At 40.4% G+C, this 17,962-nt stretch overlaps 1 protein-coding gene across 3 annotated transcripts in view; it reads right to left on the bottom strand.

Annotated features, from left to right (window-relative positions):
- Positions 1 to 17,962, bottom strand: part of AGPAT4 (1-acylglycerol-3-phosphate O-acyltransferase 4) — an 84,111-nt gene that overhangs the window by 50,964 nt on the left and 15,185 nt on the right. For all 3 annotated transcript variants that reach the window (XM_048299672.1, XM_048299671.1, XM_048299670.1), the window contains one exon: positions 10,498 to 10,728. In XM_048299672.1, coding sequence (XP_048155629.1) covers positions 10,498 to 10,675 — 178 coding nt within the window. In that variant the 5' untranslated portion in view covers positions 10,676 to 10,728. The remainder of the gene's footprint in view (positions 1 to 10,497; positions 10,729 to 17,962) is intronic.

Below are 17,962 nucleotides of genomic sequence, written 5' to 3'. Positions count from 1 at the left end.
AACAAAACACTATTGATGAAAAGGGGATTCACCCTTTTTGATGCATTGTCATCAGTGGTTTCTCAGATGAAACGTACAAAACAAAATAAACTACAAATAGTTTAATACGGCCAAGCCAGCATTCCTGTAACACAGCCACGCTGAAATTGCTTTGGGAACCAAGATCAGAACCAGATCTAATGCAATGGCATACTGAAAGCCAGAGTGGGCTTTCCTCATAGGGGCTATGATAGGAACCAAAAATTAGTGGGTAAGACCAGTAAATGAAGGCATGTCTCTAGTATTTGAACCAGCATTCAGTCTGGGCACAAGCCTTGCACAGGAGCCTTCCAGTTACTGCATGCGTTGTGGCACACCACCTCAGTTCCTAGCTTCACTCCAGTTCCCATTCCCATAGTGCCTTCCCTCTCAAAACACATGCAGATAATTCAAGTTTAATCAAATAGATTCTCTCCTTCTAACATAACATGCACAAAATGTAAAATCTATTATTTCTTAAGGTGAAGAACAAATTTTAAGTCAGCATATGTAATCTTGAAAAAAGTTTCAAGTGATCCTTCCTTCTCTAGTGCAATTCTGAGCTAGAGAGTGGAAGAACATGGAAACAAGTTTTGTCCATTTCTTTAGCCACTGTTTCTTTTAAACTAACTCCATGCTCTAAGTTAGAAGCAACCCTCCCTTCAGAAAAAAACAAAGAACAGCTGCACACTTCAAACATTTAATTTCACAGCTTTTTTCTGTCTGTTATCCTGACACAATCTGCCTACAAAACAGCTTCTTCTCTCCAAGTCACACAGTGTATGGAACAAAGCCAGCCTCACAAGTACAATGGATTTAACACACATACAGATCTGAAGTAGTCAGTGTTTTGAAATGCTCTCTTCAAATCCTTTGGGAAAATTAATTATTTAACAGCCACATGTCAGAGATATTTGTCTCACATCTGAAGGCTCCTCTTATCCTTCTTCCCCAAGGAATTTAGCAGTACTCCCACGTTTCAACAAACCAGCAGTTCCTCGCTTGGTAACAGGACCAGTCAGTGCGGATAACAATCAACCAGGCACCTCCTGCTCCTTTGTCCACCTGGACAGCCCCCAAAGGTCAGCACAAAGCTCCTTGTTGAAGGCCTAATGAAGCAGTGAAAGGAGCAGCAGGAATGACCTTCCAAACATAATACCCCAAATCAGTAAAGGTGCCCTTCCAGACAGACAAGTTGGTCTTACAGCTTTCTTCTACTAGCATTTATTTTTCGTATCTCAAGAAAAAACATCCTACAGAAGTACCCACCTGCAATAGGAACTGCTCATATATGAAAGCAGATAACCTTCCTATTCCTTTTTTTCAGTCTTCCTTGCTTAATAATACAATCATGATTTCAGGACTTTTTTACAGCAAGAAATCAATGACACGAGTTGGAAATAAAGAAGAGACTCCAGCATCCTGACTCGATTTAAGGTCAAAGACAGTATTATCATTCCCACACTATTTGGGATAAAGTACTCAACAGTATTTTCCACTTTCTAACATTGTTCACAGGAACCACCATTGAAAAACAGTCCTGAATATTCCTACAGCACTCCAATATCCTGCACAACACAGGAAGAGCCCAGCATGCCACTGCTCTTAAAAGAGGTCCAATTCCCATCCCCATCTTTCCAACACAGAAAAGGAACTTTTCAAGGACTTATTTAATTTATGTGGCGCATACACTGAGCAACAGCATAGGACAGGTCTTACCCAATAATTTTAATTCAGTAAATCCCAGTGTAACTCACACAACTTGGGCTGCTTCATGCTGCAAACACTGTTTGCCATTCTGCTCACCTGCACTTGTCTAATTATCGGTTTATCAACTATCACTTGATTTCCACATGAAGAAATCTATCACATCTCAAAGATTCATGGATCTGCCATTCCAGCTTTTCTAATTCTCACCTGACAACTGCATGTACCAAAAGGAAGCTACAAGCTATTGCTGTACAACCAGAGAAATTTAAGCCACCTTTCAAGAAACCCTGAATTTTAAGCATGAATTAAGAGCCTGTGAAGACATAAGAGAGACAAGTTTCATGGTAAGCTTTAATCCAAGCATTAAGCTTTAATCCAAGCATTAAAAAACCCCACTGAAAATACGGTGTTATACTGAAAGGAAAATGCACTATGGTCTCAATTTTAAACTAGATAAATTAAGTACATAAAGAGGTATGTCAGTTATTTTGCCTGTATCCTGTATCTCCCTTATGAACACAAAAGGCAACACATGCTCAAATAATAAAGTTTTAATTTATATATTTTCGTGGGTAAAAATATAACCAAATCCATACAATACAAGCACTTTTCTGAATACTTCAAGCTTAACACCTCCCTTGCTATCTTTTGTCTTTGTACATAGAATAGCATTACAAAAGTCTGTCATATAGGCCCTACACATAAATGGTATAAGTTTGAAGGAAGTAACAGATTCTTTAGCTCTCTATACTTAGATTGCCAGCATAGAGTCCTCAGCAAACTGCAGAGGATTAGCACACTGCACATCTTTGGATGAGATACCATATGAGCAAAGGGAAATACCTGGAAAATGTCAGAGAATGGTATGAGATTCTTAGGGAAAAAAAAATCCAGTAGGATAGGAGAGTAGCTCCTTTACAGCAGCAAAGCAGTATTAATGAGAGCCCTGACAAAAACCTCCCAGCTGCAGGTTTCCAAAAAACAAGGGTAAGCTTCTTTAGAAGTGCCATCAAGAAACTGAGTAGGTACAATCACTATTTATATTTCCTTACCTAACACAGGCTGATACATTCATTCATCAAAATCTTTCATTAGCAGTACATATTGATTTCGGGATTTTTTAAACAGGGTCATATAAGTGCAGCATAAAAACGTTTATGTACAATGAAAAATCTCTCATGTATTAAGAAGCCCACTCGTTTTTAACTCTCAAAGAAAACCCACACTTGGAGATGCAATATACTGGAGATTCAATTTAGAAACACAGCTAAGTGAACTTAGAACCTTGAGAGAAAAGAAATGTTAGTTATTGACACTCCAGTGCAATTTGCTTGAGTACAGAAAAAGCACACAGATATAACATACTAATAAAAGTGTGCTAACTGAAGAGAAAAACAATCTGTACACAAACAATTGCACTGTAATCTCTTTTATGGTTTCTTATTTTGTTTCAAATGTTGTTTTGGCAAAGACCAAAGTGGGTCTGGAAAACAGGTAACTGCCTTTCTGAAAACAATCAGATGAAAAAATTGTTTTGCACACATTTTTATTTGGCTTTTTATTCACAGTTGAAGGATTCCTACTTCTGAACACGGTGTTGGAAGAAACATGTTTAAGCATATACTGCTCCAAGATGGATGTAAAGGAAATTCAGCAACAGTCTCAGAAGCGAGAAAACTGTATCCTTAAGTAAGAAGCCATAACCTGAAGGTTGCAAACAAGTCACAGGAAAGAACCATCCAGCCACAGAACAGTATCAAGCATGTGCACTCAGAAGCTCTTTCATCTCAAGTGTCACACTGAAAAACCTCAAGGATCTGCTGAAAGGACATACTGGTTCCTACAGGCTTGGAAATCCTCCTGCAAAAAATTAGTCAGACACCAGATACTTTCACTGGACCAGCTGCTAAAATTCTTGTTACAGGATGAGCCTGAAAACCTACTCCATAAAAACCTGCTGCTATGTGACCATGATTTTGGATGAGGAAGAATCACATAGACGTAGACTTTCAGGGGTGCACATTGCTCAAAAGGGAGCAGCAGGGGGTAGAAGATGTAGCAAATCAATAGTAAATGAGACAAGACACAATGCACCTCACTTGGAACTTACACCAGTAGATCTATTCCCTGACACAAGAGAATTCAGAGTTCCCACAGTAGTCCTACCTGTGGAGGTACTGTGCTCCCCTGGAGAGTGATGGATTACTGCTAGTATGTATCTGCTTGTAACTGGCGATCAGTGAGCTACTCTCTGCATCTTTGCATGAAGTTCCACTGCATCAAGGGACTATCCTTCAGATTCAGTACCGCTTTAGCAATAAAATCAGGCCTATAGCTAAAATGGAGTTTCTACAAATATGAAATTATCTTTTGATTGTGATATTTCCCCTTAATGAATAAACAACTGTAGCACCAAAATGTCTTCATATTCTGTGCTATGACATTAATCATTAGATATCATATTTCTGAGTTATGCTGTGTCAGATAGAAGTACTTTCGTACAAACACTCCAAAATTTACCCTAGTTCAGGAATCTAGGAAGCTTGCTGGCCAGATCTAATGATTAGTAAAAGGTGCTGGAATCTTTGTGACGTGTGATGCCAGACACCAAACAGAATGCAGTTCACCTATTGCTTCCCTGCCATCCCTCTATCCAGTATGCAAGCTATCAACATCAGACTTCAGATCAGGAATCTGATGCAAAAAAAAAAGAAAATGAAGACAAGTGACCTCTACAAAGGCTCCAGCAATAACAAAGTAGTATCAGTGACAGTGAAGATGCCCTTTTCATTAAAGATCAGACTAAGTGCCTCTCTAGCTCTTTGCTAGTCTTGTAAAGAAAGCATCAGTATCAAAGTATTTTCACATCCATTTTCATGGAAAAGCAGTCTCTTTCTCCTGAACTGAGAGCTGAGCATAACAGATCATATCCCTACAAGTTCCAGTAGGAACCCTGGTAAAGGTCATGCACAGATGTCATTCAAACACACCTTCACCATGCTCACACAGCATGCCTGCAATCAGCATACAGTCTTGTGTGATCCATTCAAGCTCAGTGTCAATACTTGAACACCTACGAAGACTGAGTAACAACTACAAGTAGCATAAAATGAGGACTGAGATGTTATTAGTTGATACAGCAAGTTAATGATAGTAGGGAAAATATGGAGGCATATGCTAGGCACTGCAGAGGACTTATTCATAGCAATTAATGCAATTCCACAAACACAATCTGGAAAAAAGTTCCAAGCTGTGATGGATGCAGCAAACACACACACACACACACACACACTTTATCTTACTCTACCAGTAAAATAATGGAGAATCTGGTGCAGTAATTGCTCCTTCTGTCTTTCCAAATTAAAGTAGAGAAAGTCAAGGTTTGGCCTCAGTGGAGAATTGTTCAGATAACCAGCAGCACTATTCTTAAGTACATAACAGGTATAAAAGGGTATTAGAAAATAGGCTGAAGGAACACATTAATGAATTAGAGTAGATGACCCTTTAGGGTAGATGATTTTACTGGAGTTTATTTTTTTTTTTAGAGTTTATCTACATTAACATGGGCATTTTCTTAGCACACTCTATTTCCACAGTTACCGCCATGGCTTGGCCTGAGAGAAAAAGAGAGGGCTAAGGTGATGGTCTAGTTTTCTACAGGTTCAAATCAACATCTTCCCTTTGCAAGACTATCAAATCTGGCCTGAATTTTGCCCCAGCAGTTATTGTAAACTTTCCATAGTCTTTACCAGTGGCTTTGTATGGACGTAGTGTGTGGAACTAAGATAACAAAGGCTTATGTGGACAAGTAGCTCTTGAGGAAAATATATTTTACATAGATTACTCAACACAACATTTCAGAGAGGCGAAGAAAGTGTCCTACGAAAACTCTTTGCTACATCAACATTAACAAGCATAACTCAGGTTGCTTTATAAATAAAATACTGTAAGACTGTATTAAGGACGCTGTACCACACTTTGACAACACCAGGCTGCTTCCTCTGCAGCATAAGATGGTGGTAAAGACAAGTGGAGGAAGAAGAAAGTCCTACCTCTCTGGGTCCCTCTTGCTTCCCAGCTCTTCCCAACTACTTAACTGCACCAGAGATGAAAATTCTCCTCTCTGCCTCAGCACCACCTTCATACAAACAAGTAAAATGGCTGAGGGCTCCTCTAAATGCCAAGAAACAAAGGACTGAGGATTAGCATGGCCCTGATACTACCACAAAGCCTTGTTCAGATATTCAGTCCTCACATTGCAAAACCTATAGTTGTACATGGAAAGAATTAGCTTTACCGTGTTATAACAGTCAGTCAAGATGATGGAACTTGAAGTAGTTCTCAATTTCCTCTGGTTTTGTTTCTAGGAAGCTCAGTCATAAGAAGAATCAGTTTCCATCCTGTTTTTGCTGCAGTCAATGGACAGGCATCAGGGTGCCTCTTTCTATGCAAACAAGGGCCTTCCCCTCAGCAGGATCTACAAATTGCACCCTACACAGTGTAACTTTACCCAGAGGTGTAATAACACCCCTTTCACGGCATGAGAATAGGTATTAGTACTACTATAATTTATTTATGAAGGCAGATTAGAAGCTAAGTCAATTGCTTTTAAGGCCCTTGTGCACCTGTCCACACGACCGTGTCATTACTGGCAGGTCTTTTGTTTGTGCAAAGTTCACCTGGTGCAGAGTCAGCAGGAGGCCAGTTTGCCACTCACCCTGAGAACGAGAAGCTCATTTCCCCCCAGTACAGTGGCAGTGAGAGGACAAGATAACAATGACTGCTCTACTCAGAGGCAAATACCTCCCACCCAGCACCTCTAAAGAAGCCATGTATCCTGTACGTGCATGTCCCATTATCATAGTCCAGGCACGTGTACTGACCAGTCCATAGGAGCCCAGCACACTCTGCTTGACCTGGGGTTGCAGTTCAACAGGCAAGCAAGCAGAAACTGATTTGGGAAGTACAAACCACTTTCCCACTGCCCAGCAAGCTATGCAGCCATGTGCCCATATGGCATGAATCCCAAGACAACCTGTTCCCTCTATGTGTATGGTCAGCTTTACAAGCTACTGCAGAAAAGCTGTGGGTACCACTTGTGGTGGTTTGCTATCACGGAAGGGGGAGGACTAAGGTGTATTCCCACCTCTTCCAATTCAGACACAAACAGCATCCATGAGAACTGTGACGTATTCCACACTAAGTGCTTCCTACCTCGGTTCTCTGTCTTTTAGAAAAAGAAACTGAAGACAAAATGTTCCTATATTATTTAAAAATAAAACCCAAGATTGATTGCTTCCCCAACCTTTCCTCTTATGCCAACTTCCAAGCACACTTATGCTCAAAATTTTTATTGTTATCACCCTATTGAGGTTTGCAGCGTTCAGTTTCCTTATTACGGTGCACTCTGTTGAGTTCAGTATGAGGGAGAGTTTATCTGGGTTGTCATTTTACAAAAGGGGGAGTGGATTAACAGGCAGTTGAACCAATCCATGAATATAAATTTGAAGCCAGAAAATATTTTCTGTAAGTTAGAAGCCCAAAGATTTTGGTGTTTTGTTTTTATTTTAGGAAGGTGGTTGTCAGGTTCCTGTGGGTGTGTTTTCTTTTGCTGTTTGTTTGTTTTCAGGGTTTTTTGGTTTGTTTCTTTAAACATGACAGAGGGTCCATAACCCTTACCAATCTTTTGGCTCATTTCAAGACCAGCAAAAACAAGAGTTCTTTTGAAGCTGGATGTCCACTCTTTGCAACAACACTTCAGTAAAGGTCAAGACATAGAGAGGACATAGGACTAGAACTAACCATTACTTTGTACCTATTTGTCAATTGGGATAACAGGATCAAACAGGAAGAGTGTATTTATAGTAAAGGATGAGAAGTATCTTGGAGATATAAAAGCAACCCGAACTGCAATATGGGGAATGGATAACACATCCTTTGGAGAGCAGCCCCAATGCTACTACATAACGGAGCAGGTCAATAGAGAAGCTAAACTCACCTTGGCTGACTCACAACTGGTTTCAAGAAGGGCAATAACTTCTCAATATCAATTACTGAAGGCAACTTGGTATATGCCATTACACCTGCTCTATTTCATTAAAAGCAAGTTGTTGCTCTAGTTAATCCTTCTGACTGTCAATTCAACTGGAAACCAGGTTTCCAGCTCTTCTCTAACTTGCACTGATGAAAAGTTTGACGTCTTTGGCTTTAGCCTTCTGGGCTGTCAGTAGTTACGGTGAGAAGCTGTAGTGCAGGTGCCAACCTCACAGCAGAGAAGCAGCAGCTCACACAGCTACCTGTGCTCAACTACCACACCACAGTTACTTCATACAGCCATTTCGTGGTATGAAGCTGCTGAAGGGCCTGGGGAACAAGTCTTGTGAGGAGCAACTGAGGGAGAAAAGGAAGCTCAGCAGAGACCTTATCATTCACGACAGCTGTCTGAAAGGAGGTTGTAGCAAGGTGGGGGTTGGCCTCTTTTCCCAAGTAAAAAGTGACAGGACAAGAGGAAACGGATTCAAATTGAATCCAGGAAGGCTTAGATTGGATATTTGGGAAAATTTCTTCATGGAAAGGATTGTCAAGCACTGGAACAGGCTGCCTAGGATTTGAGTCATCATCCTTGGAGATATTTAAAAGATGTGTAGATGTGGCTCTTAGGGACATGGTTTATTAGGGACATGGTTTAGTGGTGGACTTGGCAGTGCTGAGCTGACAGCTGGATTTAATCATAAGGGTCTTTTCCAACTTTAAAGATTCTGTGATTCTGTGAATACTTTAACTTGAGCTAGTCTGGTTTGATCCATGTAAACAGAGAAGCACCCCAGTTCAAGCTGTACTACTCAAGTGAGGACAAGTCATTAATCACAATAGCACTTTAGCTTCCCATATGCATTATGACAGCAGACATTGCAGGAGGAGAAGGGAGAATATTATGTTTTATATTAGGAAGGAGATAGGAAGAAAAGGAGTGTAAGAAAACACCACTTCTTGAAATACAAAAACCCCCAACTTGCCCAAAGAGCACAGCGTCAAAGACAAAAAACTCTCTAATTTCATGGAGCCATTTTTCTGTACCTTTGACATCAAATGGAAAATGACTGAACTTGCAGGATCTAAGGACAACTGCTGCTTTCATTTCATTTTTCAATTAAACCATATCTGCTCTATTTCATTCTTTGGTTGACTTGGTGACTCAGGCTGTATCAGGCTCTCAAAGCAACATGACACTTGTCACCACTGCAAAGCACATGCCTCTTTATATTCTCCAATGCTGAACTTCATTGCCTCCAGCTGCAGGCTGTTTCCATGACTTTCATCAGACCCATACAGAACCTGACTTATTAGTCACCACATCAGCGGCCCCCCAAAACACGTCCATTTTGATTAATTGGTCTTTAATTCTTTGAAATACTTTTTTCAAATTAAGTATCAGTTTTCCCTTTTCAAATATCACTCAGATAAGGGTGATTCATCAAATGCCAGCTTGCTCTCTTGTAAAGCTAAAATGAATGGCTTTAACCTAGACATACTTTGTTCTAAGCATGACTGGGCAAAAAACTCACAACACAATCTATACCAGTGGTGTCAACACTGAAGAGTAGATCAGCAACCCTGGGTACAAAGCCATCTGCATCACCAAGGGCAAGCATGCAGGATTACTCCCTCTTCCATACTGTCCATCCCCTAGATCAGATTAGATTGAGCTAAACTGAAGGATTCAGCCTGAACATTGTAGAGTAGCTGATTTCTCTGCACTGAATAGCCAAAAGCAAGAGTAGGCCAGAAGGCATTGCATGAAAAATAGTAATACATACCTATATACAGCTGTACAGTATCTTCTACATGCCATGGCTTCAAACATACACTATGCTGCCAGGCAAAAGGTAAAAACCTGGCCATATTCAATGCCCCTGTTTGTACATACAAATGAACAGTACTTGCAAACTCACTACTTCAGGGACGTACAGACAGCAAAAATGAAATTTTTCAGAATGAACATCCTCTCTCCATCACAGAAATAACAGAACAGTATCCCAAATTTATTTGGGCCTATACACTCTGATGCATTTGAAATTTAAGTCAAAAGTATGTTTTTAAAAAATGCTTTGCATAGTTGCTCATCAGAGTCACTGATGAAAGATAAATAATCCCTAGTGGCTCTCAAATTGAGGCATGTGACAGATTTCTACCCCACACAGTTTATTATGAATACTAACAGTGTGTTTCCATTTCAGGTTCTTAGTAGCAGAAAAGGTTACCTGAAAGAAACCATTTTGCTGCATTTCTACAGCACAATTGTTAAATGCTGTATTGGAAGGTTGTTTTCCCCAGTATGAAAACATCTATAAATCACTTAGCATTGACAGTGACATCACACTCGAATAATCTTTAGGGATAAAGATTATGCAAAAGCATGCTTTTTGCAACAGTTTCCTTCTAAGAAAGTACTTTTGAGTTTCAGAAAGGCCCAGGGAAATCTCTCTGGAAGGTGGACACATTTAACAGCACACTCCTAAATATGGAACATGCCAAATAAGAGGCAATCTTTTTCTTCAACATACTAAGTCAAGCAACTACCCCACTATAAAAGAGCAAAACATTTCAGCACAAGAAGACATTTCAACAAGGCATACATCTCTTCATACAAGTGCAGGTGCTGTAGGAAGCAGACATGACCTTTATATAGGCTTTGAAATCCAGAACTTTTCTACCAGTTCCCTCAAGACAAAATATGAAAATACTTTAAAAAACAAAATGAAATCTTACGGCTCGAAATGCAGTAAGCCAGCCTGCAGTTGATCCTCCTGAACAGTTGCTTGTTGATTGGCCAAAGTATAAGTGTAAAGAGCTGAATGGAGTTAATGATCAGTCCTGACACTATAAATATGTAGCAGATCAGAAGGTGGCAAATGAATTGCGACTTCAGAAAGCCAACGATGTCCATGATTTGCTGAGAAAGCAAGAGGGTACCTTCAGACACAAAATTCAGAAGACAACCTGCAAAACCAAATAGTATCAGCAGTTACAGAGAGCATTTATTTCTATAAACACACTTAAAACAGACTTCAAGCTTACACTTAAATACACTTAAAGTTAAATCTACTGTAGGAAAAGGCCTGATGTCAGTATTTGCAAAAGTAACAAAGGAAAGAGAACACTGTATTTCTGAATCAATTTACATTTGGCTTTGGAAACATATTTTTATATTTCAATCTTAACTCCGCAAAACCCATGAGCATATGACTCCACTCCATGGACTACAGTACTCTTCCACAAGGTCTTCCTTGAAAAAATATGAGCAAATATTTTGAACTATACGACAACTTTGATAAGAACTTGTATTTTTACTTGTCTGTACTTCAGAAGACATATACGGTCACCTCTGTAATCTTCAAGAGCAGCTCCAAAGTAAATGCAAGCTTTAGAGCTTTTTTAGGAGTTGTGCCTTTCTTGACAAGCTATGCCAGCCATGATCCCCAAACAAGAGGTAGCATCAGCCCCTTAATTCCAGCTTTATTGTCTTCTTCCCCTCTCACACTCAAATAACAGTTGATTTTGGCAAGAGAATAAAAGCATGGCTATGCACATACACACAATTTGTTCAATTATCCCTTGACACTGATTCTGTCAGTTATAATCCATAAACCCAGAAATGAAACATCAATAACAGTACTAACCCATGACCCAGCAGAGTTTCCGGAAAGAAATCAACTCTAAGGTTACTTATGAAATGTTTGTGTAATTTTGGAAAGGTCCAGTCCAACCTTAGCAATAGAACATTCAGAGGAAATGTCCTCTGCAGAGTATTCTGACCTATCAAATACTGTACTGACCTCCCCCTACCATCACTACCACCACTGCTAGAATGAAGATACATCTCTCAGCAAACACAACCCCCAGTATTCTGAATACAGTTAGACAGGAGGTGCTGCGGCCATCCTGCTCCATTCCTCCACTGTTTGTGCCTCCGAGGCGTTGGAAGAGTTTTCCCAGGGAGGAAGCCCTGAGACAGTATTTCTGAATGTGCCAGTCACATCCAATAACAAAAAAGCAGCTGTCAGCAGCCCAGGGAATTAACTGATGAAAAAAATCTTTATGCCTATCCTTTTAGTTTATATGAGACCCCATTATGTGAGGCACTGAGTCTAGATCAGTGTCCTGAAACATTTGTTTTACTGCCCTTTGCTGACTCTGCTCACCACAGCAAAGAGCATACACAAGAATTGCTGCAAAGGCTTCGGAAGTTATTTAGCCAGTTTTTCAACCGCAAGCAAGATGAGGAAAAAATTAAGAAAGAGAATCGGTATTGTTGTATAATTTATATAAAGAGTTTATGGCAGTCCCAGGCCTATTATTAGCAGACAAAATGTGCCCTTTTGTTCCCTTTATCTTGCTGTACTATTCAGTACCACAGCTGACACCAGCTGTAGCTCAGAATGGCAGAACAGGCCTCTATTCATTGTAGTAACCACTGTCATGATACTCGTAAAAAGCTTTTCCAGCTTTAACCAACCTTTCTATTAAAGATATGATTCTTAGGGTGGCAGACAATTTACTAGCTTGGGCTTTGACCAGAGGCTTTGTTTTTGAAGGCTAAGCAGAATGAGAAATGTTGTCTAATAGGAACCACTGCTGTGTTTCTTCTCCAACCCTTCCATTGAACACTCAGAAGACAAAGCCAAACAAAAAGAACCTTCTTAAAAAGTCAGAATAGAAGCAACCAGCTACTTGCAAGTGGATGGTTTCAAAGACTACAGAGTCCAAAAGCCTGATGACTGGGTTTATCCTACTGTCCTTGGCTAAAACCGGTCAGAAGGGTTTTTTGTGCTGGTCTGCCTGTTTAATTCTATCCCACAGAATCACTCTAATGTAATTCCCAGAGATCAGTAAGACATGGGATAAAACATAAAAACAGCAGCCACAAATTAAGACTGAAGCACTGTTTACTTAGTGAAGACCTGAAAACTCCCTATTTGATATAATCAACATAAATCTACTGCAGTAAGCAGCTGACAGACAGACTTTGTAACAAAAATAATTAGTCTTTTTGTCCACCAATTAAACCAGCAATTCTTTTTTTATTGTTACCTTTTCATTATCACAGATGTCAAACTTTATTAAAATGTTACATTTATGTGAATCATTTACTTCCTGCTGGGTCTTTAAAACAAAACTTCACAGAAATAAAATAAACAAATATGAGATAACCCTGATAAAACATAATTATTGCCTTACAATTTTATTAAGCCACAATGTAATGTCTGAAAGTAATTAATTCCTCACTTTCATAGCTCATCCATCAAACTTCAATTCTGTAAAGCTTCAGAGACCTGTTTTAAGGCAAACTAAATCTGCTTAAGCAGTACTATTCAAAGGTGTCTAACCTAACTTGCTTGCAAAAGGAACAAGAAATGAGAGACACTGCTCAAATTCTTCTTTTCCAAAAAGTAGGGACTACACAGAGAAATTTTCTCTTCTGACTAAATGCAATTTGTTTTCCCTATAAAATGTGCAACCTAAACAGTGTATATGGAATGGTAGCTAAGTTTCTGTTTCTCAGATATAACCTCATTCTCGTAAGATTTTTTTGGACTGTTTTCATTACCCAAACTCCAAGAATGCAATTTATTCTTGGTACAACAAAAAGAATCAGTTCTAATCTTATGAATGAGGCCTAGAAACATGGGTTTAAGAGTCCACAGGAACACCTTACACTTACTCTTTGTCTTCCTAAAAGTCCTCATGGGTAACATCAAGGTAATACCAGTTTAAGTGATAAAAGAGTCAGGTCTTTAATTCTTAATCCATGATGCTACTTTAATAAACTACTGATTTCCTTATAGATAATGACTGAAAATTACAGCAATCTTTTAAAAACAAAAGGACCAATCAATGCATTTTCTCAGAAGCTATTAAGAATGCTGCCAAGAAGCTCTCTTCTATCAAACACCCCTTAAAATTAATTAGGAGAAAATGGCTAGCTAGAGCATCTAAACCAGATAGCAACATTCTTTAATAATAGTTTTCCTCTGGATACAGAACAAAAGACTCAAACCTCAAATGTCTGTTTAGGGACCAAGTCAACAACCATCTCTTCATGTGACTAAGAGGTCACATGTTCAGGATTAAAAGCAAATTACATGACTATTCATTCTAACTCTTTTCCCTCTAACTTTCATTCTTCAGCAAGATCCACTGTGTTTTCTACCTCAGCTACTCTCAGCATTTCCTTCTGCTTAGACTAACTGACCAGGAGGACGCAGAAGTGATATGCAAAGTGAAGAACTCTATGCCAGCAGAGGCTGCTGCCAATGAACAGTTCTGTTTCATACTTCCAAGTCAGTGAGTGTTCTGAGATTACAACTGGAGATTCCAAAAAGAACACAACTGTTCGCACTTTTGGAGAAAGCACACGAATGAAGCAAAGAACTGTCATCCACTGTTTCCGCATTTTATGTAATATATAGAGTTCTTGGAGTGTGGAAAGCAACATGGTATGTACCTGACAGCATCTAGACTGAGCTGATATTCCCCACTTAGAAAGAGAGGCAAGTCAGCTCTATACCTCTTTTTTTACAGCACATATTTCAATCTTACACAAAAGTTTTCACTTACATCTAGTCTCTGACCCAGTCCTCAAATGGTTTGCTGCAAGTTAAAAACAACCAAATAGATGATGATGATGATGCCTATTCTTGCATTTTCTCATCTAAACCACATCTTGGAAGGACGAGTTACAAAGACTATTATAAAAATATGCTCAGGTCAAATTAACCAGTTTCAGTAGTGCCTTTTAAATCCAAACCCCCTGTATTTGGCACTGGTGAGGCCACAATTCAGTACTGCATCCACTTCTGAGCCCCTCACTTCAAGAAGGACATTGAGGTGCTGGAGCAAGTCCAGAGAAGGGCAACAAAGCTGGGGAAGGGTCTGGAGCCCAAGTCCTGTGAGGAGTGGCTGAGGGAGCTGGGGGTGTTTAGCCGGGAGAAAAGGAGACTCAGGAATGATCTCATTGCTCTCTACAACTCCCTGAAAGGAGGGTGTAGCCAGGTGGGGCCAGCCTCTTCTCCTAGGCAGCCAGAGACACAACAAGAGGACACAGTCTTAAGCTGTGCCAGGGGAGGTTCAGGTTGGACATCAAGAGGAATTTCCTCACTGAAGGGGTGATTACAGTGGACTGCCCAGAGAGGTGATGGAGTCACTGATCCTGAAGGAAAAACTGGACCTGGCACTCAGTGCCATGGTCTGGTTGCCATGGTGGTGTTCAGTCACAGGTCAGACTCGATCTCTGAGGTCTTTTCCAACCTATTTGATTCTGTAATTCTGTGAAAAGAGCACAGACAGCAGCACTGCATATACATCACAGTCTATTTCAACAGTGCTCCTGTACATGAAATACATATGCAAAGCAAGCCACAGGAAGCCCCTGTGCTCTTCTCTTTCTGTCAGTGAGCATCAAGTTAGCAAAAGTGAGGTTGCGTCCACATGCGTATTCATCTGCAAGGAGACTGTATTTGTATGAGCCACACCAAAAAACCCCCAAATCTGGAGGAGGAATTATCCATCTATTTGTCTCATGCTTCGTTAGGGTTTGAGTCACCTCCCACTTCCCCCAAAGGCAACTACTAGAGCATTAGCCCCAGTGTTGGGTTTACATGGCAAGGTTTTGGTAGTGAGGGACTGCAGAGATGGCTTCTGTGAGAAGACACCAGGAACTGTCCCCCACATTGTAAAGCCAGCTCCAGACAGCTCCAGAAGGGACTCACCAGTCAGCTAAGCTGAACCAATCACTGACACTAGTGGCACCTCTGTGACAACATTAAAGAAAGGATTAAAAAATGCTGCACAGCAGCTGTGAGCGAGGAGTGTGAAATACATGACAGGAACAGCCCTTCAGACTCTGAGGTCAGTGAATAAGGTGGGGAAGTATGTGCTCCAGGCACTCTCCTGCAGGTGAAGACCATGTGAAGCAGGTTCTCCTGCTGCAGCCCATGAAAGACCATGGCAGAACAGACTTACCCACAGCACCCCAGGAGAACCTTCCAAGGCAGCAGGTGCCCTGAAGGAATTCACAGCTTACGGACAGGAGCCCACTTAGGAGCAGGTTTTCTGGCAGGGACCACAGCCCCTGGGGGTCCTGCCTGTTCCTGAAGAACCATACCCTGTGCGAAGGACCCCAGCAGTAGCAGGGGAACAACGCATGGAAGAAGGAACAGCAAAAAGGAACTGTTAAGGACTGACTGCAACTCCTCTTCCCCATCCACCTGCACCACTTGGGGTGCAGCAGAGCAGTACAGTCTACAGTCAAGCTGAGCCTGGGAAAAAGAGAAGACTTGGTGGGAAAGGTAGTTTTAGTTTTGGTTTGTTTTTCACTGCCCTTCTTTGTTATCAGCTGACAATAAGTTATATTAACTTTCGCAAGTAGAGTCTGCTTTGACCACGATGGTAACTGGTGAATGACCTCCCTGTCCTTTTATCAACCCACAAGCTTTTTTGTCCTATTTTCTTCCCTTGTCCTGCTGAGGGAGGGAACAGTTTGATGTAAACTTGGAAGTCAGCCAAGGTCAACCCACCACAGTTTCTACAAAAAGTCCCAAATCGGAGAATAACTTGAGTGTATCTTAAGACCTTTCCCCAAAGTTAAGGGAACTCAGGAATGCTTTCAGATTTTCATGAGGAGTCCTGCATTCCTGAGCTGCACATTGTTAGAAAGCAGAGATCAGTCAGTTTGGCTGTTCCAAAAGCTGAAGAATGAATAGCAGCAAGATTTAGAATTCCAAATTTATATACTTGCCATAAAACTGACTTACTATTTATCTTTTATTGAGCACAGATGTAATTTGCCTAACAGAGCATAAACTGAAGAAATGGAAGTAACCTGTGAGTTTTCAAATGGTTATCACACCATAATGCTCTCCTCTTCTCCCTTTTAAATTTTCTTCCTGCTGTGATCTAATATAGGGAAAACAGCTACACAAACTCTGCATGCCTGCCAGGACACAAGTCCTCTGTGTACACATACTTTAATGGCAAAATGCATAGCAGAGCTCCTGTTAGCCTCAATGCTTGTCCCAACACAGCAAAGTGTTTATACAGCAAGGTGAGGAGGATGACAGCAGTTCGAGAGAGGCATGCATAATCTGGGAAGGAGTTGGAAAGATGGAGAGCAACTGCCCAAGTTCTGCTGAGAAACAGTTCAGGCTCGCTCCTTTTTCCAGAGACATGAAATATTCAGGGAGGAGGGAGAAGAACTTAAACATGTATCAGTACAAAACTCCTTAGAGATGTAACATTTAGAGACTGCAGGGCTTGATGCTGAGAGGAGGTATTTATTTGGGAAGAATAAACCCCTTGAAGTTAAGCACTTCTGTTCCAAGCTTCTAAAGAGATCCTCAAAAAATACATCAGGGTGAAGTACATCAGTTATCTCGGGTGCAGAACATGAAGTTCACAAAAATAGCACTGGAAGGCAAGTTGCTTCTTTCCAAAATGCCAAGTGTTGCTGTTCAACTGTTTCCCACACAGATTTTTGTACTTTAATACATTCACATACATACATATAAATATATATAAAGAACAATCATACGCAATTTGCTTGGGAACAAATAAAATAAAGAGCTGCATTAAGATACTCAAGGCATCGATGACTTTATCAGAGTTCAGTCCCAGAGTTCAGTCCTGGGGACCACTGAGTCCCTCTGTTTCCTTTTTTACTTTATTACTTTAACTGGGTCCATTAACCTAAAGAGTCACTTGCACTGACAACAGCAGCACCACACGCAAGTAAAATTTAGGGACTAAGAAAGACAGTAGGATAAAACAGGAAAAAAGTTACAAGGAAGTATACTGAATGTAAGCAGGATGTGGGCTATGCTGTCACACTAACAAAAGCAACCTGGACAGTTCCTCAAAAATAACTGAGGTGAATAACCACAAAGGGTGTAGGACACACAGCTATATCACGTGGTCAAAGACAATTTAATATTTGTTTTCATGGGCAACATTAAGTGCTTAATCAAAGGTAACCAGACCCACACGTTACCGCCATCTGGCACTCTACAAAAAACAACCCCCCTACAAACATGCTTGCACAAAGTCACTTCAGTGACTTGGAATTCTGCAAAAGTACAGGTGGTTTGTTAAATTACTGATTCTGAATGTTTGCAACAAACCAAGCCTTCACAAATATAAACATACCTACATATGTCCGTAAGTAGAGATGCTTTTGCAT

Source organism: Corvus hawaiiensis, chromosome 3, assembly GCF_020740725.1.
Source record: "Corvus hawaiiensis isolate bCorHaw1 chromosome 3, bCorHaw1.pri.cur, whole genome shotgun sequence".
Classification (NCBI taxonomy): Eukaryota; Metazoa; Chordata; class Aves; order Passeriformes; family Corvidae; genus Corvus; species Corvus hawaiiensis.
The sequence above is the reverse complement of the archived record's forward strand: the minus strand, read 5'-3'. Positions and strand labels throughout refer to the sequence as shown.